A 25,819-nucleotide genomic window follows, 5' to 3' on the forward strand; every position below is an offset into this window, starting at 1 on the left:
AAAAAACTAATTGAAGGACAAAGGATTTAAAACACAAATTTATTTTTTAAAATCTCACTAATCCTGTTCCATCTTCACGGGAAATCCCTGGAATATGGTTTATCCAAAAGTTATAAATGGTTAGGTATCAAAAAATTAATTGAAGGACAAAGGATTTAAAACACAAATTTATTTTTTAAAATCTCACTAATCCTGTTCCATAATCCCTATTTTTTTATCTCTATTCTCTAAAATTTGAAAATTTACCGCGCCTCAGTATGAAATGAAGCTGGCAACTTTTGATTTTTTTTTTCAAACAAAAACCACGGAGGTTCAAAATCGGTGGATTCTGAAAATTTCGAACTTTGTGACGTGAAGTATTCTGGGGTAATTTCACGGCGCTATTTATATTTAGGAAACGTGCTCTGCACTGCGCCTCGCAGCGTGATTGCAAAATCACGGTCGCAGGCTGCGACAGTGATTTTGCAAATACAGTTGAACATTTGAAAACAGATAAAAAATTTTAGAGTGTAATCATGTAGTTTTATTGTTAAATAACTGTCTTCGTTTTTCGTCAATGGCACATTTGACGCACAGTATTTCAATGCCGTCGTACACCCTAATTTCAACTAAATCGTCCGGTTATATGGTGCCATAGTCCTACACACTGGGCTCCGCACACAGGAATTTCGTTAGAAGTCCCTCATTTCACTGTAATGGAATGTTGTTGTCTTCAAATGTCGGGAACTTGGCCATTAGATAATGTGTAAATCGTCTCTGTTGTTTCCAGGGTTTCTCAGTTTGACTCTATCCCTGCTTCTGATATACAGACTTCACTACATTCTGGTCATAGTAAACATCATGCTCATCCGTAAGGATGGGATAAATGACTAGAACAACCCAGGATAAAACAAGGAAATTTGTCATAGAGAGGGTTATGTGTGAGGAAAAAATTCCAAAAGGAAGGATTATTCCCAGGTACTTTTAATATAGTGCAAGATAGTGCTGAACCCTCTATGGGTTAGGTTATAGATTTGGCTTGGAAGAAAAATAAAAAGGAAATTAAAAAAAGGAGGGTTATGGATTAAAAAAAAATCTTTTTGAACCATCTTAATTTTTAGAATTGGTCACAACTAGATTTGAACTAACTACTTCCCCTCAACCTCCATATTCCAGTTGACCTGAAGAACTGGAACCTCCCTGCTGCTGAAGTCCCTGTAGATGCTGGAGTGGGTGGATTTCTACCATTCGGAATCCAAGGAGTCATCAAAGGAGCTGCCACTTGTTTCTATGGATTTGTTGGCTTTGATGGAGTAGCCACTACGGGAGAAGAAGTGAAAAAGCCAGAGAAGGCACTACCGTTTGCCATCATTGTATCATTGGGAGTTGTGTTCCTGGCATACTTTGGAGTGTCTACTGTTCTCACCCTGATGTATCCCTACTACTTGCAGGTAAAATCAGGTTGTAATCTTATTTAGTAATAGGAAACCAAATTGATTTGAAAATCTGTTAATCCAGGAGAGAGAGATGGGATAGTATTCATTTTTAGATTTTTAGCCCGTCCGTCCTTTATTGTTACGATAGTAATAAAAAAAAAGGTATAGTGGACGGTATTCGCTTTGGTGTTGTCTGTCAGTCAGTCTGTCTGTCTGTCCCCATAGAAGGACTTATCCAAACCTGGTCGACCTATATATCACATTAAAGGTCTTATTACCAGGAACACAAAAGTGGTGGTGCAAATTTTGTCCAGAAAACCATAAAGCCAAAAAACCAAGAAAACTTTGGGGGATTTTTTTCACATTTTCTCACACAAATTAATGAGCTCTGATCTTGAAATTTGTCGCGACGACCTATAAACTCAAAGCGAGAAAGTTTTAGTTAACACTTCAGTCGTTATTTGAAGACCGGTTTTAGCGTCACCTATGTGTTTAAAGTAAGACAGGATAGGAGAGAAGTAAGACAGGATAGGAGAAATCCAGCCTCTCCGAGAACGAACCTTATTCAGCCTCTGTTGATAAAATTCACACCGGGCGGAAATCGAACCCGCGACCTAGCCCTTACAAGGAGACATGCTACCCTCCAAGCTAACTAGACTGGAATTGGGATATTGAGAGAGAAGAATTAACTCTTTATTGTTATTAGCTAACGTGTCTTCCATTTTCACAGGTCCCGTGGGTCCCCTACATTCCAGCTCTGAGCATTTTCTTCAACATATGCCTCATGTGTTTACTAGATTTTGGCACTTGGGTCCGTTTTGTCGTTTGGCTCATCATGGGTAAGCTATGTTTGTTCATTCCCTCTTTTGTAATGGGGTTTCCCCCCCCCCCTGGTTTTCGTATTCTTAATCTCGTCGTTTATCTTTTCCCATTTAGGCCTCTCGCACTATGGAAGTATAGTCGCTCATCGCCGAACCTTTTGTACCACGGACCTATGAAAATGACAGACTTCTCATACTCTAGTCTTTAAAGTAAGACAGGATAGAACTCTCTGAGAACAAACCTTATTCAGCCTCTGTTGATAAAATTCACACCGGGCGGGAATCGAACCCGCGACCTAGCCCTTACAAGGAGACATGCTACCCTCCAAGCTAACTAGACTGGAATTGGGATATTGAGAGAGAAGAATTATAATCTTTTCTCTACACCTGTGTGTGATCTCAAGTCATTTTTTATATGCATGGTCAGTTCATTCTACTCTAGTCCCTACTTAAATTCGAGCGACTACTATTCTAATGTGCGAATTTACAAACAGGGAATGTATCTTTATTTTTATAAGGAGTTAAAAGTACATCATACTAACAATGCTGTGTTTTCTTCTCAGGGATCATCACGTACTTCTCCTACAGTATCCGCCATAGCACGGAGAACCATAACAAGCTTCTATCTACCTCACACGACAGCTTCGTTTCCAACTACAGCTCTTTTGGCAGTAAAGCCAGAGATTAGACAGCGCAGCGGTGGACGTAACAAAGAGCAAACCACTAGTACTTCTTAAAATCAAAAGGAACAGTAAGAGAATCAAATTTAAATATTAAGAGCAGCGGCGGGGGCAATTTTGTAGAATGATTTCGATCATTATTTGGTGACAACTTAGAAACCACTCCAAGTTGATAATCAAAAGATCAAAACTAATTCAGGTTTTTTTCTCTTATTTAAATAAAATTGAGCAACCTCCATGTGGGTATCAATCACACTAGGCTTGCACGCTGGAGGCTGGAGGTCCCGGGTTCGATTCCTGGTCGGGTCGAAGTTTTTTTGGTTCTGTGTTTGGAGTTCGGGTGCATTCAGCCTCGTGAGGACAGTTGAGTAGCTACTTTAATCGAGTAGCGACTAGTGGCGGCATTACCGGTGTAAAATTGATGACACGAGTACATGAGAATTAATAATAAAGGAGGAAGTTGTGAAGAAGCTCTGCTTTACCACAATGAATCGAGAACTTGAATGGAAATTAACTGAACCAGTCCATGTTGATAATCAAAACTAATTCGTTTTTTTTTCTCTCTCTCTCTCTTATTTAAATAAAATTGAGCAACCTCCATGTGGGTATCACACTAGGCTTGCACGCTGAAGGTCCCGGGTTCGATTCTCGGTGGGGTCGAAGTTTTTTTGGTTCTGTGTTTGGAGTTCGGGTGCATTCAGCCTCGTGAGGACAATTGAGTAGCTACTTTAATCGAGTAGCGACTGGTGACAACATAGAAACCAAGAGATTTTTCCTTTAGTTTCTACCTTTACGTACTCAATAGTCAATACTTATTCAATACCTACACATCGCGACCGCGTTTCTATTTTTTTGGTACCTAGGTATGGAAAATAAATAATGAAATTATCTGACTTGTAAAGTAATTTAAGATTTATTGTTACAAAGTTGAATAACATACTAAAATCTGCGTAAAACTTTCGTTTATTGACAATTCGGTGGCATTTTCATAGTCATTATAATATAGATTATCAATCAATCAAAACAATAATATAAGAAGAAGGAAAAAATCCATGATTGTTTTTACACATTTTTACTGTCTTCGCTGGACATTTGAATTTATACATTCCTAATCAGGTAGGACAGGTAGGTATATCTTTTTAAGTTAGTTTAGTTTAGATCCCTTTCTAGTAGAAAGTTTCTACTAACGAGTAAGAAGGAAAAGTATTGATTAAAGTTCTTAAGTGCCTGTGAAATTTTACTGAGGAAGCCATTGCAGGCCTTGGGGCTGAATTATCTAACACAAGCTAGACAAGCCATAATTTTTCGATAGAAGCAATACAGTTAATAATTTTGGGACTGAAGCAATAAATAATACATTGTTAAATTTCTTACTTACTCCTATACACAGTAGTAGTACAAGAATATCAGGGAATATTATTTTAGTGCCATATTTAATTTCTAACGGGATCAAAAGAATTAGGAATCAATAATTTCATTGGATCCCTTTCTAGTAGAAAGTTTCTACTAACGAGTAAGAAGGAAAAGTATTGATTAAAGTTCTTAAGTGCCTGTGAAAGTTTACTGAGGAAGCCATTGCAGGCCTTGGGGCTGAATTATCTAACACAAGCTAGACAAGCCATAATTTTTCGATAGGAGCAATACAGTTTATAATTTTGGGACTGAAGCAATAAATAATACATTGTTAAATTTCTTACTTACTCCTATACACAGGAGTAGTACAAGAATATCAGGGAATATTATTTTAGTGCCATATTTAATTTCTAACGGGATCAAAAGAATTAGGAATCAATAATTTCATTTCAATTAATTATTAAGTACCTATAAGTGATTTCATTGTGTGTTAAATATTGCCTTGCAATACTCATTTACTTCCAATTTTTCAGCTTTATATTTTTGTAATTTTAAATTACTTCTAAAAAGAAATACAATGAAATTTATAGTTTTTACAAAAAATATTTACAAAATCTTTTCCTTTGTGTAGATTTCTACTTGAACTTTAAAATATAGTGGCGGCATTACCGTTGTAAAATTGATGACACAAGTAGATGAGAATTAATAATAAAGGAGGAAGTTGTGAAGAAGCTCTGCTTTACCACAATGAATCGAGAACTTGAATGGAAATTAACTGAACCATCAATTTTTCAGCTTTATATTTTTGTAATTTTAAATTACTTCTATAAAGAAATACAATGAAATTTATAGTTTTTACAAAAAATATTTACAAAATCTTTTCCTTTGTGTAGATTTCTACTTGAACTTTAAAATATGTATTTTCGATTAAGAAACACTAATAACACTCATCAGTCGAATTTAGTAGGAAAATTATTATGTGGGGAAAGGTTTCATCCTAATATATGTACACAAAACAAACTTTTAAAAGGCTGTCTATTATCACCAGTCTTGAATAAATCTAGGCGCATGGCAGTGCACCAGGCCAAGTTCCAGCCTAACGCACACAGTGTGTAATTAGGATACTACAAGCTCTGTGGTACAGAAAAGTGAAACACACAAGGAGTTGGAATCTGAATTAGAACTTGAGGTTGAGAGCAAGATTTGGCCAGAGCACAGGTTTATTGAGATCTTTCTGTTGGTTAAAAGTGATATCCATCAGTGGCGGCATTACCGGTGTAAAATTGATGACATGAGTAGATGAGAATTAATAATAAAGGAGGAAGTTGTGAAGAAGCTCCGCTTTACCACAATGAATCGAGAACTTGAATGGAAATTAACTGAACCATGTCACTGGACACAGGGTTGCCACGTGTGTCACAGTGATACAAAGTTTGTTGATTTGTGTACACATGTGTTGGAATGCAGTATAAACTTGGCAGAGATTAGACACTTTAGACAGGTTTTATTCAATAGAACAGAAATCTTGGTAGCAAGAGACCACAGAATTCAATGTAAAATCATATTCTACTGTAGGTGACCTTGACTAGAATGATAAGTACTAAGCCTGAGGGGTATTGAACAAATGACTTCACACTTCTCAATCCACGCGCAGAATGAACGCCTTGCACCGCACAGATTTGCAAAGGAATGAATTCACTACCTGTTCATTTTCATTTATTCCCCCCCCCTTTTTTTGCTATCAGGGAAATGAGTCTTATTGGTATCTAACGATGGGCATATTTATATTTTACCTTACTGTATACTTTAAAATTTAGTAGGAAAATTATTATGTGGGGAAAGGTTTCATCCTAATATATGTACACAAAACAAACTTTTAAAAAGCTGTCTATTATCACCAGTCTTGAATAAATTAGGAAACTATAAGCTCTGTGGTACAGAAAAGTGAAACACACAAGGAGTTGGAATTAAGGAGCGCAGTAGCACTCTGCCCCGCCAAGTCAAGAAAGTTTGACCGCGCTACTAGAGAGATTATACGCAACAGGGAAAGTATCTGAATTAGAACTTGAGGTTGAGAGCAAGATTTGGCCAGAGCACAGGTTTATTGAGATCTTTCTGTTGGTTAAAAGTGATATCCATAGCATTCTCCATGGCCATTATCTTGTCTGCTTCTAGGCCATACAGATTCCTTTTGTAGTCTTTCCTTTCTTTATGTTTCACACCCATCAGATTTGTACCTGGAGAAAAAGATAAATCAAATTAGTTTGTTGACAGTTTTACAATCATAAGCTTGATTTTACATTGTCCTTTTACTTGAAAGGGTATGAGTTGCTATGAAAAAAATGGACTTTATTTAACTTACCTTTGGCTAGTTCCTCTTCCTCTTTCAGTTTTACAATCATAAGCTTGATTTCACATTGTCCTTTTACTTGAAAGGGTATGAGTTGCTATGAAAAAAATGGACTTTATTTAACTTACCTTTGGCTAGTTCCTCTTCCTCTTTCAATTTTTCTCTCTGTTTCTCTGCTTGCAACTGTTTTTCTGTAATAAAATTAGAATAAATTATTCTTATTAAAATGGATATCTTGATAAAACGAGGTAAATATCTAACAAAGGACCACCTAGCTAAGTTCAACTTCTAATTTCATTAGCACTAACATAACAGTTAGGTATACTTACTCCTCTTCAACTTATGTTCCATGCTGATTTCCAGGAACTTCATGAATCCATCATCAATGACAAATTCCAATTTGCTACTACTGCTATCATTTGCATTACATTCTTCCATGTCAGTCTCCATCTGTTCCGACACTTCTATTGTTACGGTAGATGAATTACTTGGCATTCTATTGGGGCAAAATCTCATATTATTTCTTCTTGACTTCTTTGAATTTTTCTTTGATGATTTTGATGAGTTGGTTAAATCACATAAATGTTGAGCTGTTATTATAGGATTTGATAGGTTTCCTTGTTGGGGTCTAGTCTGAAAAATCAAGAACAGTTAATGGTTTTTGGGTTATAAATAGTTTTGGGCCGAGTCTTTTGGATAATGTGGCTTCCTCTTTATCCATGGAACAATATTAAAGAGTTTTTGGAACCAAAATCAGTTAACAGGACGCTGATTTTGGTTGCAAAACTCTCTGTTAAATGTTTGAACACAAACTAAAATAAATGTGTCTTTATAGCCTGAATCCTTCATTAGGTATGTCTTTTCGGTTTTCATATACATTTTTGTCTTCTTGTAGGATTGATGGCAGCCATATTTGATTTGCAGCAGTTGATTGATTTGATGTCAATTGGTACACTGTTTGCGTACACCATTGTCTCTGCCTGTATCATTATTTTGAGGTGAGTAACTTGCACAATTATCTTTCTACTTAAGTACATGCACATTTTTACTTTGCTTATCTTATAGGAAGGAAAGTAGGTACTGTATTCGGGTAAAATTTTCGATCGACAGATTTTAGTGCCAAATTCGTTTTGAGGTGCCTAGAGCCTATATCCAAAATTTTCAGCCATTGGTCCGTGTTTTCAGCTCTACTGATTGAACAGTCAGAGATATGGAAAAAGTTATGAGGGAAAACCCCCCAAATTAATACCTTGGAAACCCAGCTAAGCATAATTTAATAGGATAAGGAAAGTCGTGTGATGTTCTCGCCTGATTTTAAGAATCAATTTTCGATCGGGACAGTCATACACGTATAATGAAGTGTGCCACGAGGCGCTTGAACGTCAAGCGTTCGAAGCATCACCCGGCGTCTACTCATAATCATAACACACGTTTCCCCCCCCCCCCTCAGATATCGCGAGGAATCAGATGAGGAAGATGACCTATTGAGTGAGGAATACAAGGAGAGTACTCATCTCCTACCACAAGATACAGCCGTGTCCAGAGAGGCATTCCTAGGACAACTGTTCAACCTTCATCAACTACCTCGCTCTACCTATGTGACTAGCTATGTTGTCAATGTTATGACCACTCTGTTTGGTAAGTTATTACATATTAAATTCAGCTCCCATGGCGTAGTGGTCACTGCACTTGCCTTGCACGTGGGAAGCCCGGGTTCAATTCCCGGCGGGGTCAAAAACTTTGTATCATACAAACGATTGATTCCGTGACTGGCTGCAGCGTAAAATTATAGTAAAAGAAGAAGATTGAATCAGAAATCCATAAGTAACAAGATTTTAAGTGACCTCTTTGTACTAAGCATACTCGTGCCTCACAGGCCTAATAATTGTCAGATAATAATGACAAAATACATATTAAGATGTATGACGGAAAGGACTTGATATCAAAATCCAAGCATTTGAAAACAAAGGACCTATTATTGAAATCTGTAAGGCCGAATATTTGAAAACATAACAAATTTTAGAGTGTGATTATGTAGTTTTATTGTTTATTAACTGTCTTTTTTTTTCGTCAATGGCACATTTGACGCACAGTTTTTCAATGCCGTCGTACACCCTAATTTCAACTAAATCGTCCGGTTATATGGTGCCATAGTCCTACACACTGGACTCCGCACAGAGGAATTTCGTTAGAAGTCCCTCATTTCACTGTAATGGAATGTTGTTGTCTTCAAATGTCGGGAACTTGGCCATTAGATAATGTGTAAACGGTCGCAGGCTGCGACAGTGATTTTGCAAATACAGTTGTCTGATTCTGATTTAATTTAACCACTTAGATTTTGGCAAGACTCCGCTTGCCGACTTTTACGACTTTCAATTAGTTTTCCCTGTTTTTGTTCTCTTTCACTTTTCAAATCTTTAAAGATAAAAGACCCTTACCTACAGCTCACACCCAAGACCCGAAAAATAAAGGAAAATTAAAAACTTGGGTACCTACCTACCTATGTAAAACCATGTGGGTAAGTAGGTATCTATACGTCATTAGGAAATAGGAAGCTCAAGGAAGGTAGGTAAGTACCTACCTATTCAGATAAGTACCTATAGTATTAGGTCCCTTCGGACCCATACCCTACTGTACAGCGCGAAATGTAAAATGCTAAGTTCTGTGGAGTAGGTTTTAGACCCTTGCTTGGTTAGAAATGAATAACGCATCTCTCTGTCTATTCAATTATGCTATAGGTACAAACCGTAAGTATATTTTTACTTTTTTTAAAATTATTATTATTATTATTATAATGCTCCTCATATTAATTGTAAAATTCTTTATTTACATACCTATCTATCTGTACTGTGCACATAATAATATAAATAATAATAATAATTTTACATATTAATATTGTTGAAGAGTAGGTAATGCTTGGAATGTGTTTCAATAATATTTCATACATTTCGTCATGTCAAAAACATCTCATTTTCAAGTGTCAAAGGGACACATCAGTGCATTGTTGAGATTAATAAAATTTACCGACGCTACGCTTGGAACGCGGACGTAGGGAGTTATTTCAGCAATGTCGCATGTCGATGTGATTGAAAAGGATTGTCTTTTTTTTAGAGTTTCGATAGAGGGAACTGTAACTGCCAAGGTCTTGTCGTCCCGAAATCAAAGAGAGAAGAAAGACAGGATAGCAGAAAGCCAGCCGTTCCGAGAACGAACCTTATCCCTTCGGGATAAAATCCACCCCGGGGCGGGAATCGAACCCGCGGCCTGGCGCTTACAAGGCAGACGCGCTACCAACTACCAACTAAGCTAACTAGGCTGGCTAAAGGATCGTCATCTTATAAATTGGGAGAGTGTATGGTTCTGAAGCTTTTTCCGCCATACACTTTCCTCCTGTCTGATGCCGGCCAATCAATCTTCACATGAACAGAATTTAAATTGTAATGACTCAGCTGAAGATATTTTCTTCTTTTTCTAAGGGATATTCCATTCTTTCGGGGCACGCAAGCTGACGTTTGATTTGACCGTCAGAATCGCTGAATTTTGCCATTCCGCTCCAAATTAGCTGAAATTACAAATGAAACCTAACCGGGCAATGGGTAAAATGGGAGAGAAAAGAAATCCGACTAATCACACCCTTTAATCCTGTTCAATCAATGTATAGTAGTGCACTTACGTTCCGAAAGAATTAAAGGTAATAAAAGTCGAGCTGCTACTTACGAGCTATCGACAGTCAAAGCCTGACAACTCCTCTCAGCTAAACCACGCTCCACCACTGTTCCTACGTAGGATCAACTTCATTTGACCCGACTAATTGCCCTCTCTTTAAAAAAAAAATATCCAGTTGGATTTCGCTCGGATGATTTTTCTTCTATGTTCAATAACATTGAAAAGCAGTGCCGATATCTAAAATCAACATTCTGAGGGTGAGAGCCTAAAAATGAACTGTTTCCAAGTCACTTTTACTGCCCAACCTCCTCCTTTTTTTTAACGAACGAACGAACGAACGAATTCAGTTTGACTTGTGTTAACTCGACGATTTTACACTGAGTTTGTCTGTTTGTTTGTCCTGTCATAACTCCCGAATGATTTGTCTGATTTTGATGGACTTTGGTAAAGATATTCAACACTTATGTAAAGGAATTTTTCTCATTAAATGTTCAAGTCGATTATTTGTGCCTTTTAGGGGCCTTTTTTCTAGCGAGTTTTACAACTAAGCCACATCCTAACTTAACTAAAAACACTAATTATTGTTTGATCGATAGAAGAGGCATCCCTTCCAAATGTTTGCTGAATGGGATGTGTCATCAGAGAATCTCAAGAGTTCCATGTCGTCTACTCGTAATTAGTCAATTAGTGTTACTTTTATCGGAAAAATCATCTCCGCTCATTCCAGGATTCGATCCATTATCTTCTCTCTATTCGGCATCCATTATCTTCCCTTCCCTCCCTAGCTCTAATTTCCCTAAAAAATCATACCTATCAGGACATCAGGTACATACCTACTCGTACATTGTCACATCAAAAATATTCTGTCATACTCCGAGATATTTGGGAGAAGAGCAAAATATTCCAAAGAAAACATCAAAGACAAATCATGTCACCTTGGTACAAAAAAAAAGACCTCAATGGTACACAGACTTCAATGGCTATGAGGAACCTTTGGGATTTTTATTTCCAACAAAAAGTTGATAAGACAAAAATCATACCGCCCCGCCCCGGCGTCCTATGACTCGTCATGTCCCCGAACAAAATTTCTCAGGATCGAAAAAATGTATAAGAGATTTCGTTGTGATTGAAATCTGCCTTTTAACTCCAGCCGTGTAGTTTTCCTTCCTCCAGCTTCATGACATTGTGATTAGACCCAAAATACCTAAGGGACAAGGACTCTGATTGCTATAGTTTCCCTCTTCAAATTAACTCTCAATAAAAAAAAGACCCAAAATGTGCGAGTAACATCTAGCATCTAGCTCGGGGGCAAGGGCGTAGTGGTCAAGACCCTCGTCTGGTAATTGGAAGGGAGTTGGTTCAATCCCAACCGAGGTATGGAATTTTATCCTCCACATTGTTCGAGCATTTCATCACAATAATAGTAGTACACCCCAGCGTCTACCGTCCCTACCTACTGCAGTATAAAAAAAGCACTATTATCTTTGTATAACCTATATATATTTTCAATTTGGTGCAAGTCGGAAGATGACTAGTAACAGTTATAAAAAAAGACCGTCAAAATTATGAACCTAAACGAAACGTGTAATAGTCAAGAATAAAATCACCCATCACGTATTGAAACAATCCCAAAAATCAGACAGGACATAAGCGCTAGGCCGCGGGTTCGAATCCCGCCCGGGGCGGATTTTGTCTTGAACAGATGAGGTTCGTCCTCGGGCTTTCTCGCTTTCTCCTATCCTATCTTTTCCTGCTCTCTTCGCTTTAGGGACAGTAAGACCTTAGCAGTTACAGTTTCCCCTGTCAAACCTAAAAAAAAGCAGACAGAGCGCTCGTATTTCTATCAGGTCTCTTAAGGGATTCCAGCCATTTCTCCGGGAGCGAAAAGGCCCCGAATCACACAGGTATTCTTCCAAGTACATCAACATGAGAGCCTTGGATGTGTATATCGGATTTCCATTCATAAAGTCTTTCGCCGGAAACACTCAGGTTGCATGGGCGGGACAATTCACGAAATCAAAATCTTCTTTTCATTCTGCTTTTTTTGATTTCAATTGCTGGGAGTTTTTTTCATGAATGGAAAGGAAAAGGAGATTCGTTGGAAGTTGTTTTGCCAGGTGGATTTCTTCAACCTGATAGACCCAAAATATGCGAGTAAATCAGTAAAATCTATGTAGCTTGGGAACCCAGGCATAGTGGTCAAAACGCTCGCCTGGTAATCGGAAGAGAGTGGGTGCAATACCGACCGAGACGAGGTATGGAATTTCAGCATCCACATTATTTGAGCACACCACAGTAATACTTGCACATAATACGTATCGATCCTAGCTAGTACCTATACTGCTGGTGTAAAAGGAATCCAAATCCAATTCATTCAAGCAGTATAGAAAAGCACTGTAATGATTGTATTATTTTCAAATGGGTGAAAATAAGATGACTTAAAGAAAGACCGTCGAAATTATGAACCTGAACAAAACGTGTAATCGTAAATAATAAAATTACCCCTCACGTATCCCCGAATTCAGACAGAGCGCTCGTATTTCTATCAGTCCTGCAAAGGTACCCGAGCCATTTCTCCGGGAGCGAAAAGGCCCCGAATCACACAGGTATACAAGTACATCAACATAAGAGCCTTGGATGTGTATATCGGATTTCCATTCATAAAGTCTTTCGCCGGAAACACTCAGGTTGCATGGGCGGGACATTTCACGAAATCAAAATCTTCTTTTCATTCTGCTTTTTCTGATTTCAATTGCTGGGAGTTTTTTTCATGAATGGAAAGGAAAAGGAGATTCGTTGGAAGTTGTTTTGCCAGGTGGATTTCTTCAACCGATAGGTAAGTAGAGAAAAAGTGTTTTATGGAACGCAGCAAGGTCGTTAGGATGTACACAAAATAGTTAAGCTAGAGAAAATAATGAAAAGATAATGAACAAGTGAAGAGTTACCTTCGTGAGTATAATGCCCAGGATGCTCTAAAATAAAAGGCAGTCTTGTTTTACGTATAAAGAGAACTGGGAACTTTCGTTTGTGTTTACAAAAAGCGGCGTGTAACGGTCGAAATGCCGAAAATGCCCGTTACCGATAGGTAGAGAAAAAGTGTTTTATGGAACGCAGCAAGGTCGTTAGGATGTACACAAAATAGTTAAGCTAGAGAAAATAATGAAAAGATAATGAACAAGTGAAGAGTTACCTTCGTGAGTATAATGCCCAGGATGCTCTAAAATAAAAGGCAGTCTTGTTTTACGTATAAAGAGAACTGGGAACTTTCGTTTGTGTTTACAAAAAGCGGCGTGTAACGGTCGAAATGCCGAAAATGCCCGTTAAGTAAGTATTTCTTCTTAAGAAGTAAGCAGGTATAGGTAATTAGGGGTTAATTATACATAGATGTGAACAAATTGTGGTGCAAACTTTTTAAACTTATGAGCAACTTAACGAACTATATTATACGAGTCTCTAGAAGCAATTTTTGAAAATTTACCATGGCATGGATCAGATCACGGACAGACGGGTCCTAAAAAGCTCATTGTTATTTCGCTTTTACGTGGTTATGGTAAACTTTCATTCAAAAATATCTACTCGCTACTCGCGCTGCTAATCAAGAATCACAGGTCATCTCAATAAATGAAGAATCACAGATCACAGGTCATCAGAGTTCATAAAAAAGGACTCCAATAATAGAAAGAGGACTTGAATAAAGTGATTTGTGAACCAATAGAGTGTTGACTTGTGACTTTTTGACGCGGGGTAGTGAGAAGTCAACGCTAAAATAAAAGCCTCTCTCTATCAATATGGACCTTCACAAAGTTACCGAGGCATCCATCAAAATAAAAGCCAGCCTAGTTACGTTTCCAGGGTTTCTCAGTTTGACTCTATCCCTGCTTCTGATATACAGACTTCACTACATTCTGGTCATAGTAAACATCATGCTCATGATGATCACATTATTCAGCATCACACTGCAGCCCCAGTCAAGCAAGAAAGTCACGTTCAAGGTAAATAAAAGCAAAATATGATAAAAAAAAAAATAAAATAAAAGCCTCTCTCTATCAATATGGACCTTCACAAAGTTACCGAGGCATCCATCAAAATAAAAGCCAGCCTAGTTACTCCAAAACATGCTTGCTTTGTAACCAATAGGTCGCGGGTTCGATTCCCGCCCGGGGCGGATGTTATCCTAAACAGATGAGGTTTGTTCTCGAAACAGCTGGATTTCTCCTATCCTGCCTTCCTTCTCTCTTCGATTTCGAGACAGTAAGATTAAATCTCTTTCATACCTACTTAGTATGTAATTGAAAGCAACTCTTTATTGTATTTTGCTAACGTGTCTTCCATTTTCACAGGTCCCGTGGGTCCCCTACATTCCAGCTCTGAGCATTTTCTTCAACATATGCCTCATGTGTTTAACGCCCTGGCGCTTACGCTTACAAGGCAGACGCGCTATCAACTAAGCTAACTAGGCTGGCTAAAGGATTGTCATCTTATAAATATAAATTGGGATAGTGTATGGTTCTGATTCTGGAGCTTTTTCCGTCATACACTTTCCTGCTGTCTGATGCCGGCCAATCAATTTTTACATTATCATTCACATTGCATTTTGCGCTCCAGTAAAAAAGAACAGAGTCGGACAAGAGAGAGACTGGCGAATGTTTTGGGTTCATATCCCCGTTTTACATGATCATTCACATTGTATTTTGCGCTCCAGTAAAAAAGAACAGAGTCGGACAAGAGAGAGACTGGCGAATGTTTTGGGTTCATATCCCCGCAGAGAAGTAACTCCTTCACATGATCATTCACATTGCATTTTGCGCTCCAGTAAAAAAGAACAGAGTCGGACAAGAGAGAGACTGGCGAATGTTTTGGGTTCATATCCCCGCAGAGAAGTAACTCGATCCAGGAACCTCTGACTTGGAGACCGATCTTCATTACCATTGTCTACATTTGGATGACTACCTGTTTTCTGTTCGGTTGTCTGCAGGTTTTTTGAATGAGATTCAAAAGGAATTAAACAAAAAACTACACATACACCTCACTTCCTGTTCGAACAAAAGGGGTTGTCTGCAGGTTTTTTGAATGAGATTCAAAAGGAATTAAACAAAAAACTACACATACACCTCACTTCCTGTTCGAACAAAAGGAAAGTTTCCTTTTTCTCATGTTTGATATTACAAGAGATTTGAAGATTATTATAAACAAAGTTAGACTTGGGATTTCTATTCAGGATCCTCATTTATGTGATGTTGTTTGGTGAAATGTGATACGTCTTTCCTTTCCTTTTTTAACGTTAAAATCAACCTGCGATGAACAGATTTCTCATATAATAATAATAATTACGTTTCGGACCCAATTTTTGTTGGAAAATTTAGTATCCACATAAACCTAGTACGATACTCATGTTGGATTTCACCAATATTTATTCAGTCATTAGAACTCCTGTTAAGCTAACAGCCAGTTAAGTTCCATTTAATTTGTATTGAAACAAAGTTAGACTTGGGATTTCTATTCAGGATCCTCATTTGTGATGTTGTTTGGTGAAATGTGATACGTCTTTCCTTTCCTTTTTCAACGTTAAAATCAACCTGCGATGAACAGATTTCTCATATAATAATATTAATTACGTTTCGGTCTCAATTTTTGTTGGAAAATTTAGTATCCACATAAACCTAGTACGATACTCAGTCTATTGAGTAGGTAATAATCATAGGGGGAAATGGGAAAGCATTGCATATTTCACATAACTGGCTCTTATAGTAGTCCAACTCAAGAGGTGACGTCATTTTGACATCTCTAAACCTACCTTTATATAGTAGTCCAACTCAAGAGGTGACGTCATTTTGACATCCTAACTCCAAATATTTGCTGAAGGCGATGTGCCATCAGAGAATCTCAAGAGTTCCATGTCGTTCTACTCGTAATTAGCGTTACTTTTATCGGAAAAATCATCTCCGCTCATTCCAGGATTCGATGCATTATCTTCTCTCTATTAAGCATCCATTATCTCCTCTCCCTAGCTCTAATTTCCCTAAAAAATCATACCTATCAGGTACATACCTACTCGTACATTGTCACATCAAATATTCTGTCACTCCGAGATATTTGGGAGAAGAGCAAAATATTCCAAAGAAAACATCAAAGACAAATCATGTCACCTTGGTACAAAGACCTCAATGGTACACAGACTTCAATGGATATGAGGAACCTTTGGGATTTTTATTTCCAATAGAAAGTAACAAAAAGTTGATAAGACAAAAATCATACCGCCCCGGCGTCCTATGACTCGTCATGTCCCCGAACAAAATTTCTCAGGATCGAAAAAATGTATAAGAGATTTCGTTGTGATTGAAATCAGCCTTTTAACTCCAGCCGTGTAGTTTTCCTTCCTCCAGTTTCATGATAGACCCAAAATATGCGAGTAAATCAGTAAAATCTATGTAGCTTGGGAACCCAGGCATAGTGGTCAAAACGCTCGCCTGGTAATCGGAAGAGAGTGGGTGCAATACCGACCGAGACGAGGTATGGAATTTCAGCATCCACATTATTTGAGCACACCACAGTAATACTTGCACATAATACGTATCGATCCTAGCTAGTACCTATACTGCTGGTGTAAAAGGAATCCAAATCCAATTCATTCAAGCAGTATAGAAAAGCACTGTAATGATTGTATTATTTTCAAATGGGTGAAAATAAGATGACTTAAAGAAAGACCGTCGAAATTATGAACCTGAACAAAACGTGTAATCGTAAATAATAAAATTACCCCTCACGTATCCCCGAATTCAGACAGAGCGCTCGTATTTCTATCAGTCCTGCAAAGGTACCCGAGCCATTTCTCCGGGAGCGAAAAGGCCCCGAATCACACAGGTATACAAGTACATCAACATAAGAGCCTTGGATGTGTATATCGGATTTCCATTCATAAAGTCTTTCGCCGGAAACACTCAGGTTGCATGGGCGGGACATTTCACGAAATCAAAATCTTCTTTTCATTCTGCTTTTTCTGATTTCAATTGCTGGGAGTTTTTTTCATGAATGGAAAGGAAAAGGAGATTCGTTGGAAGTTGTTTTGCCAGGTGGATTTCTTCAACCGATAGGTAAGTATAGAGAAAAAGTGTTTTATGGAACGCAGCAAGGTCGTTAGGATGTACACAAAATAGTTAAGCTAGAGAAAATAATGAACAAGTGAAGAGTTACCTCCGTGAGTATAATGCCCAGGATGCTCTAAATACTCTAAAATAAAAGACAGTCTTGTTTTACGTATAAAGAGAACTGGGAACTTTCGTTTGTGTTAACAAAAAGCGGCGTGTAACGGTCAAAATGCCGAAAATGCCCGTTAAGTATTTCTTCTTAAGAATGAAGTAAGCAGGTATAGGTAATTAGGGGTTAATTATACATAGATGTGAACATATTGTGGTGCAAACTTCTTAAACTTATGAGTAACTTAACGAACTATATTAAACGAGTCTCTAGAAGCAATTTTTGAAAATTTACCATGGCATGGATCAGATCACGGACAGACGGGTCCTAAAAAGCTCATTGTTATTTCGCTTTTACGTGGTTATGGTAAACTTTCATTCAAAAATTCGAAAATATCTACTCGCTACTCGCGCTGCTAATCAAGAATCACAGGTCATCTCAATAAATGAAGAATCACAGGTCATCAGAGTTCATAAAAGAGGACTTCAATATAAAGAAAGAGGACTTGAATAAAGTGATTTGTGAACCAATAGAGTGTTGACTTGTGACTTTTTGACGCGGGGTAGTGAGAAGTCAACGCATTGTTATATCCGGAAGAGGGTGGTGGTTTAGATTTTTTCATTGTTCCGCCTCTAGAGAAGTCAAGATGGAGATCTGAAGTTTGAACAATACAATGACGAGGCTTTATTTTTCTGCCAAGTCATCTTTATGGTTTGAAATCGGTGTAATTTGACGGTATATTCGAAAAGTTAGCACGTGGATTGAGGACCATGAAGTAGGGTCCACACTTATGTTGGAAATGTTGGATGATTAAGTTGTACGACAAAATTTCCTCGGACGCTACAAGAAGGTTTTCACAGATTAAAATGGAATTGGAAAACTCAGTTATAGTAACAATAGTAAGCACGGCATAGGTAGGATAAAATACGCTACAAGAAGGTTTTCACAGATTAAAATGGAATTGGAAAACTCAGTTATAGTAACAATAGTAAGCACGGCATAGGTAGGATAAAATCAGCCCCGGACGGGAATCGAGCCCGCGACCTAGCGCTGACAAGGCAGACGCGCTGACATTGGTTTTGTTAAATAGAACGGATTATTGCCGCTTTTGTCCGGGGGAGAAACTGCATTTAAAAAGTAAAAAGTCCGTGCTTCCTCGTTTAGTATTGAAGGAAAATATGGGGAGCGTTTTCCGCAATTTAAAATCGATATTATTGTTCATGTATACGTAGGAAAATGTTACGAATCCCTTGCATTCGTGATTATCCTATCCAGAATTGACTGTATTGGTGGATGTGCAATTTTTGAATTCTTCACAATTTTATCTACCATTGTTTGCCCAGTAAAATTTGAACTTAAGGCCCGGGTAAAAAGGTATCATAGAGCAGAGAGGAGGTCTTTTTCTGCCAGTGACTTTTTTTACTTTCTATTTTCTCTTGGTCTCTATCTTTCTTCTTGAGGGTGGTTCATCGCGAACTTAAATCTGGTCTCGGCCGAATTCAGAAATTCAGTGCAAAATTCACCAAACTGATGAAGGAGCAAAGTCGTGTGTTCTTGGTCTCTATCTTTTTTCTTGAGGGCGGTTCATCGCGAACTTAAATCTGGTCTCGGCCGAATTCAGAAATTCAGTGCAAAATTCACCAAACTGATGAAGGAGCAAAGTCGTGTGATGTCCCCCAAGGTAAAGATGAGATTTTTATATTCGAAAATGATGTCCTAATCCCCAAACAAAAGATGTCGTGATGTCAAAATCAAAATCAAGTCATACGGAGAGGAGGAGGGGAAGAATAAAAAATATATTAGGGGTGCTTTTTTTGTGGTGGGGAGAAGTGATAGGGTGCGGTTTACAGGGATCTGTTCAACCAATAGGAATCGTCGATTCCTTGTCCCTACCAACATGGATGGATCTTTTTGATTTCGAAAGCGTTTCGTGTTTTTGTTTAGTTACAAAGTCATCCCTGATCAATGAAATGGTTTTTTCTTCGAAAATCAAGTTAGCACGTGGATTGAGGACCATAAAGTAGGGTCCACACTTATGTTGGAAATGTTGGATGATTAAGTTGTACGACAATATTTCCTCGGACGCTACAAGAAGGTTTTCACAGATTAAAATGGAATTGGAAAACTCAGTTATAGTAACAATAGTAAGCACGGCATAGGTAGGATAAAATCAGCCCCGGACGGGAATCGAGCCCGCGACCTAGCGCTGACAAGGCAGACGCGCATTCTCCCAGCTAACTAGGCTGGTATACTTTGCATCTTACACCTCGTATTGCATACTGTCGGAAAGAGACTGTCCAAAGACATCCTAAACCGGAGCGCAAGCACCTTTGAGGTAGCATCAATGGTATTCAATATTCATCCTAACTATCGGAAAAAATACTGTCCTCATATGGCGGTTCTTCGTAAAGGTAGCGTTATTTGTCAAGTGTGAACATTAAATAAATACCGGCCAGTCGGTCACTCTGAAAGTTTGCTTCATATTAGTGCCCTAATTTTAGCCGAGTTATTTGAAAGTTCGTTTTTGTGAAATTTAATTCAATGGATCACCTGAAACTACAAAGCCCGTCGAGTAAGTTTTATATACCTTACCACCTTACCTATAGCTACTAATGCATGTTAATACTTTGTACCTTTAAAAGGAACTTATCTACTCGTAACTTCCAGTTTCTATTTTAACCGTTTTATGTTTTAATTAACCGTTCCTATTAAGTGTACCTGCCTATGGCTGACTTTTCGACCTCGTAAATATAGGCAAGTCTAAGTATTGGCTCAGTTAATTTGCATAGATCAATAAATAACTTACTGTGGAAACTAACTTACTATGCAATAAAAAGACGTTAATTAAACATGGTTTTTTCAATCGAGTAGAGAAGTCTGAAAGTCAATCTGGATTATCACCTTTAATTTTAGTTCTGAAAGTTAATTTCATATTTGTGTCCTAATTTTAGCCGAGTTCTTATTTGAAAGTTCGTTTTTGTGAAATTTAATTCAATGGATCACCTGAAACTACAAAGCCCGTCAAGTAAGTTTTATCCACCTTACCTATAGCTACTAATGCATGTTTATACTTTGTACCTTTAAAAGGGACTTATCTACTCGTAACTTCCAGTTTCTATTTTAACCGTTTTATGTTTTAATTAACCGTTCCTATTAAGTGTACCTACCTATGGCTGACTTTTCGACTTCGTAAGTATATGCAAGTCCACACAAGTATTGGCTCAGTTAATTTGCATAGATCAATAAATAACTTACTGTGGAAACTAACTTACTATGCAATAAAAAGACGTTAATTAAACGGCGACTTTCCATACTGTATCGACCAATTCCAATTTGACTTAAATATTTATATTCCCGTTACAGAGACGACAGTCAAATCGGTTGGTATAGGTACCTATTATGAAAGAAGTGGAAAGTTAGGCGCAGTGCACACTGGAGATTGGAGAAACGCATTTGATTTGACCTGTCAATAAAATTCACAATAAGTTTCATGAAACGCCCAAGTCGATGCTCTCATCATTGAATAAGTGAGGTCCCTCTTATTGTATTGCATTTCAATTGACATTGTACAAGAGTTAGCTGGGTTAGAGGGACGCATCTGGCATTCTTCTAGCCTGGAATCTAGATTACAAGTAATTGGTCATCACCATCAGTGCTTCATATCATAACGTGTCTAATTTTCCAATATTCCTCCCTTGTCTTTTCGAGATGACTTCGCTCTGCACAAACCCCCTGTATAATTACCCCTCATAAACTTTAAACTATAACTTCAGAACGAGAAAAACAAAAAGCCCCTACCTTGACGAAGAAATACAGACCTTCCTCGACTAAAAGGTCAACAAAAGGCATCTTTACTTGATATTTTTTAGCTTAAGCATAGAAGTTAATTCATGCAAAAAATGACGAGAGGTAATTCCGTTAGGTGTATTTCATCCATCCTGATTCCTGATACCTTCTTATACCTCCGATGTCTTTTTTACTTCAAATTAGAAAAGTAAGTCATGTATGAAACTGCAAAGGCCTCTATTAAAGGTATATTTTGTTCGGGTCTAAAATCTGAATCAGTGCAAAATATAAGTCTAAAATAATTTAATGCGTTTTCCCTGTAACATTTCAAAATTCCGTCTTTCAAGTCTTGATTTGTAAACAATTTGCCTGGTTGCCAGGCAACAGCCTCTTTTTTTTACAACTAAATTTTAAATCAAAAAGGCACAAGGGCACAAATTATGAAATGGACCAGGATCACTCTCTAACTATGTTTAGGGGGATTATAGTTTTTTACGCAAAATGCATACCCGAAAGTACCTACCTATTTAATGGAATGAAGCTGACGAATTCATGGTTTCAAATTTTGCAGTGTGCCAGTGCCAGCCTAGTTACCTTGGTTGGCAGCGCGTCTGTCTTGTAAGCGCGCGGGTCCGATTCCAGCCCGGGGCGGATTTCCTGGAGGTATAATGTTCGTTCTCGGAACGGCTGGCTTTTTCCTATCCTGTCTTACTTCGATTTCGGGACGATAGGACCATAGCAGTTACAGTTCCCTCTGTCAAACTACTTAAAAAAAAAAAAAATCTAAAAGGGTTCTACAAAGGAGCGTCCAACAGAATCGGCAGACAGGACAGACTGCATCAGACCGGTTCGTTTCCATCAAGTAGGCAAAGCTTTAGTTTCGTCTACTACACGGTATACTAATAATAATAATGCTTTCAACTTACATATGTGGTCAATTATCTTGATGGCTGTGGCTTTGAAATGATTGGAAAAACTACTCACGAGGTCACTTTTTTCTATCCTGTCTTACTTCGATTTCGGGACGATAGGACCATAGCAGTTACAGTTCCCTCTGTCAAACTACTTGAAAAAAAAAAATCTAAAAGGATTCTATAAAGGAGCGTCCAACAGAATCGGCAGACAGGACAGACTGCATCAGACCGGTTCTTTTCCATCAAGTAGGCAAAGCTTTAGTTTCGTCTACTACACGGTATACTAATAATAATGCTTTCAACTTACATATGTGGTCAATTATCTTGATGGCTGTGGCTTTGAAATGATTGGAAAAACTACTCACAAGGTCACGTGTGTCATTCCTGCTCTTGTTTGAAGTAGGCCTCGTCCCCAAGCATCATCATAATCGCAATAATATTCCAAACCATATTGCACGCCGATTCGTGCCCTAAATCAACTTGGCCTCATCAAACAGATTAGACTTTGAGATTAAAGAAGAAAAAAAGAGAACTCTTGTTTGAAGTAGGCCTCGTCCCCAAGCATCATCATAATCGCAATAATATTCCGAACCATATTGCACGCCGATTCGTGCCCTAAATCAACTTGGCCTCATCAAACAGATTAGACTTTGAGATTAAAGAAGAAAAAAAGAGAAAAGCCATCACTGAAAATCCTTTGTGTCGGAAAATTGTGTGTGTGTCACCCATCACTCCCCCCTACACACAGGGCAAATTGGTGGATGTGCAATTTTACTTTTTTGCAATCCAAGATGCAGTAGGTAGTTGTTATCTAAAAATCTAAATAATGGTGGATGTGCACTTTTTACCTCTTTGCAGTCTTATCTTCAGTAATTATTGGTGGATGTGCAGTTTTACTTTTTTGCGACATTGGTTTTGTTAAATAGAACGAATTATTGCCGCTTTTGTCCGGGGGAGAAACTGCATTTAAAAAGTAAAAAGTCCGTGCTTCCTCGTTTAGTATTGAAGGAAAATATGGGGCTATAAACGAGATGTAGTTATTGTTCTCAGTTCTCATACATCACAATGCTAATTAAAATATCGGAATTCACACAGAATTTCCAATGGTTCGCATGCTAAAACGAATTATCAAAAAATTAGGATAGGTTACACAGGAGAGATACTTTGCTGGATGTTACTGATATTTCCTGGTACTTCCTTGCAGGGGGACTTATGATTTTCATAAGCGAACCTGTTATTTCCTGGGTCTCTTTACAACTCCCCCCCTTGCTACCGGAAGGAAGATTGTTTCGTGTTAATATTGAATAAGGTGATTATGTTTTGAAAAGGAGGAGGTAACTACTTGTTATTTCCACAATGTCAAAGTTTTCCTGAGTGCATGGAACCTGCTGTACCTGCTGTTGAAATATAAAACCTACTCTTAACAAGTATGCTGTACATTACTTGCTTTTTAATTACTGGTGATTTCGTTGTCATAATGAATATTCTGCATACGTGAAATAATTTGGTTTGGAGAAATGATATTGAAAACAAATGGATGATGTACAATTTGTACACCCCCATTCAAGTTTGGAAAGAACTGGAAATTGAACATCCACCAATAATGATAGAAAATATTAGATTGTGAAGAAGTGAAAATGCCACATCCACCAATAATGATAGAAGATATGATTGTGAAGAAGTGAGAATGGCACATCCACCAGTACGGGACCATTTACTTTAACAATTATGCATAATATAAGTTTGTAGGTACTTTCTTGGTAAGTTGAACAAAAGTTGACCAACACTTACCTCATTTCAATATCTTAATAATAAATGAATCGCTCCTGTAACCTCTAACCAACCGGTCATCGACCATTCTTTGTAATTTTTTTACAACCAGATAATTGGTTGACCTCATCCACCTAGGAACAAAAGAAACAATGACTTTATTATGTAGGTAGCTACGACCTCTGCAAAAAAGCGGTAGCAAATCTAGGTAGGAATATACAATGTTGACCGATTTCACAAATGAATTGTCTCAAGGGACTAATGTAAGGGATGCCTAGAGGTGATTGACTAATTAATCACTTGATTGACTTTCTTTGTGTTCAATTGTTTACTTTTTTAAAAAGAAGAAAAAAGCAGTAGCAAATCTAGGTAGGACTATACAATGTTGACCGATTTCACAAATGAATTGTCTCAAGGGACCAATGTAAGGGATGCCTAGAGGTGATTGACTAATTAATCACTTGATTGACTTTCTTTGTGTTCAATTGTTTACTTTTTTAAAAAGAAGAGATTATTAATAATCATTCTTCTACTGAATTATCTCGCCTTATTACGATGAGTTGTGGTTTTGTTATTCTCCATTCAGTCCATTGTAGTCAAGGGTCATGACTTTTGGTTCGTCGTGTGTGTCCCAAGTGCCACTGATCGCAGGTTCAATGCTCGTTAGGTTGACAGTTCCATTCAGTTCATTGTAGTCAAGGGTCATGACTTTTGGTTCGTCGTGTGTGTCCCAAGTGCCACTGATCGCAGGTTCAATGCTCGTTAGGTTGACAGTCAGTCTATGTACTTACGCTCTATGCATCTTCTTGGTAGGTAATGGTTCCTTCTTTAGGGTAAACGGCCTGCCTTTTTCTGCACAGTTGGTCCCAAGGCGATGCTCTCATCATTGAACAAGAGAAGTCCCTCTTATTGTATTGCATTTGAATTGACTTTGTACAAGAGTTAGCTGGGTTAAAGAGACGCATCTGGCATTCTTCTAGCCTGTAATCTAGAGCGGTCAAACTTTCTTGACTTGGCGGGGCGGAGCGCTACCGCGCTCCTTAATTACAAGGAATAGGTCAATTATCAGTGCTTCATAACGTGTCTAATAATCCAACATTCTTCCCTTGTCTTTTCGAGATGACTCTGCACAAACCCCCTGTATAATTACCCCTCATAAACTTTAAACTATAACTTCAGAACGAGAAAAACAAAAAGCCCCCGAGATCTCGTCTCTCAAACATCTTATCTCACTGATAGAGAGGAGATGGTTCGTAGTAGAGCGGCTCCATCATTGAATCTCTCGACCCCTCCGAAAATTTTGTCATTGAATCAAAGGATAATGGTTTTGCTATCAGCTGCTGAGTGCAAGGGTGCATTCAGACCTTGTTTATTTACCAGGAGGGAGGGGCGGACTGGCAATGAGGGGTGACTTATTGTCTTCAGCGTGATGATGTTTGCCTTTACTCTGAACCTATGCTGTACATTACTTGCTTTTTAATTACTGGTGATTTCGTTGTCATAATGAATATTCTGTATACGTGAAATAATTTGGTTTGGAGAAAATGATATTGAAAACAAATGGATGATGTACAATTTGTACACCCCCATTCAAGTTTGGAAAGAACTGGAAATTGAACATCCACTAACGATACAAGATAACATTGTGAAGAAGTGAAAATTGCACATCCACCAATAATGATAGAAAATATTAGATTGTGAAGAAGTGAAAATGCCACATCCACCAATAATGATAGAAGATACATATGATTGTGAAGAAGTGAGAATGGCATATCCACCAGTACGGGGCCATTTACTTTAACAATTATGCATAATATAAGTTTGTAGGTACTTTCTTGGTAAGTTGAACAAAAGTTGACCAACACTTACC

The 25,819-nt window shown here is 37.9% G+C and overlaps 2 protein-coding genes across 2 annotated transcripts in view; both read left to right on the forward strand.

The window, feature by feature from the left end:
• The window catches only part of LOC113469102, a 33,069-nt gene that overhangs the window by 1,986 nt on the left and 5,264 nt on the right, over positions 1 to 25,819 (forward strand). The window contains exons 3-6 of the mRNA XM_026826552.1: positions 7,515 to 7,617; positions 8,070 to 8,257; positions 14,138 to 14,277; positions 14,626 to 14,704. Of these exons, the coding sequence (XP_026682353.1) occupies positions 7,515 to 7,617; positions 8,070 to 8,257; positions 14,138 to 14,277; positions 14,626 to 14,704 (510 nt within the window). The remainder of the gene's footprint in view (positions 1 to 7,514; positions 7,618 to 8,069; positions 8,258 to 14,137; positions 14,278 to 14,625; positions 14,705 to 25,819) is intronic.
• On the forward strand, positions 2,131 to 3,031 carry LOC113469104 (cationic amino acid transporter 4-like). The gene is made up of 2 exons (XM_026826554.1): positions 2,131 to 2,254; positions 2,800 to 3,031. The coding sequence occupies exons 1-2, from the start codon at positions 2,200 to 2,202 to the stop codon at positions 2,922 to 2,924; spliced, it is 180 nt and encodes a 59-aa protein (XP_026682355.1). The 5' UTR covers positions 2,131 to 2,199; the 3' UTR covers positions 2,925 to 3,031.

Source organism: Diaphorina citri, unplaced genomic scaffold (assembly GCF_000475195.1).
Source record: "Diaphorina citri unplaced genomic scaffold, Diaci psyllid genome assembly version 1.1 scaffold954, whole genome shotgun sequence".
Lineage (NCBI taxonomy): Eukaryota > Metazoa > Arthropoda > Insecta > Hemiptera > Psyllidae > Diaphorina > Diaphorina citri.

Bases quoted from the DNA above. Each gene is read 5' to 3' on its own strand.
- LOC113469104 (XM_026826554.1), top strand. From the start codon at position 2,200: ATGTGTTTACTAGATTTTGGCACTTGGGTCCGTTTTGTCGTTTGGCTC. The intron at 2,255-2,799 runs GTAAGCTATGTT...TTTTCTTCTCAG, and splicing joins TGTCGTTTGGCTCATCATGG to GGATCATCACGTACTTCTCC.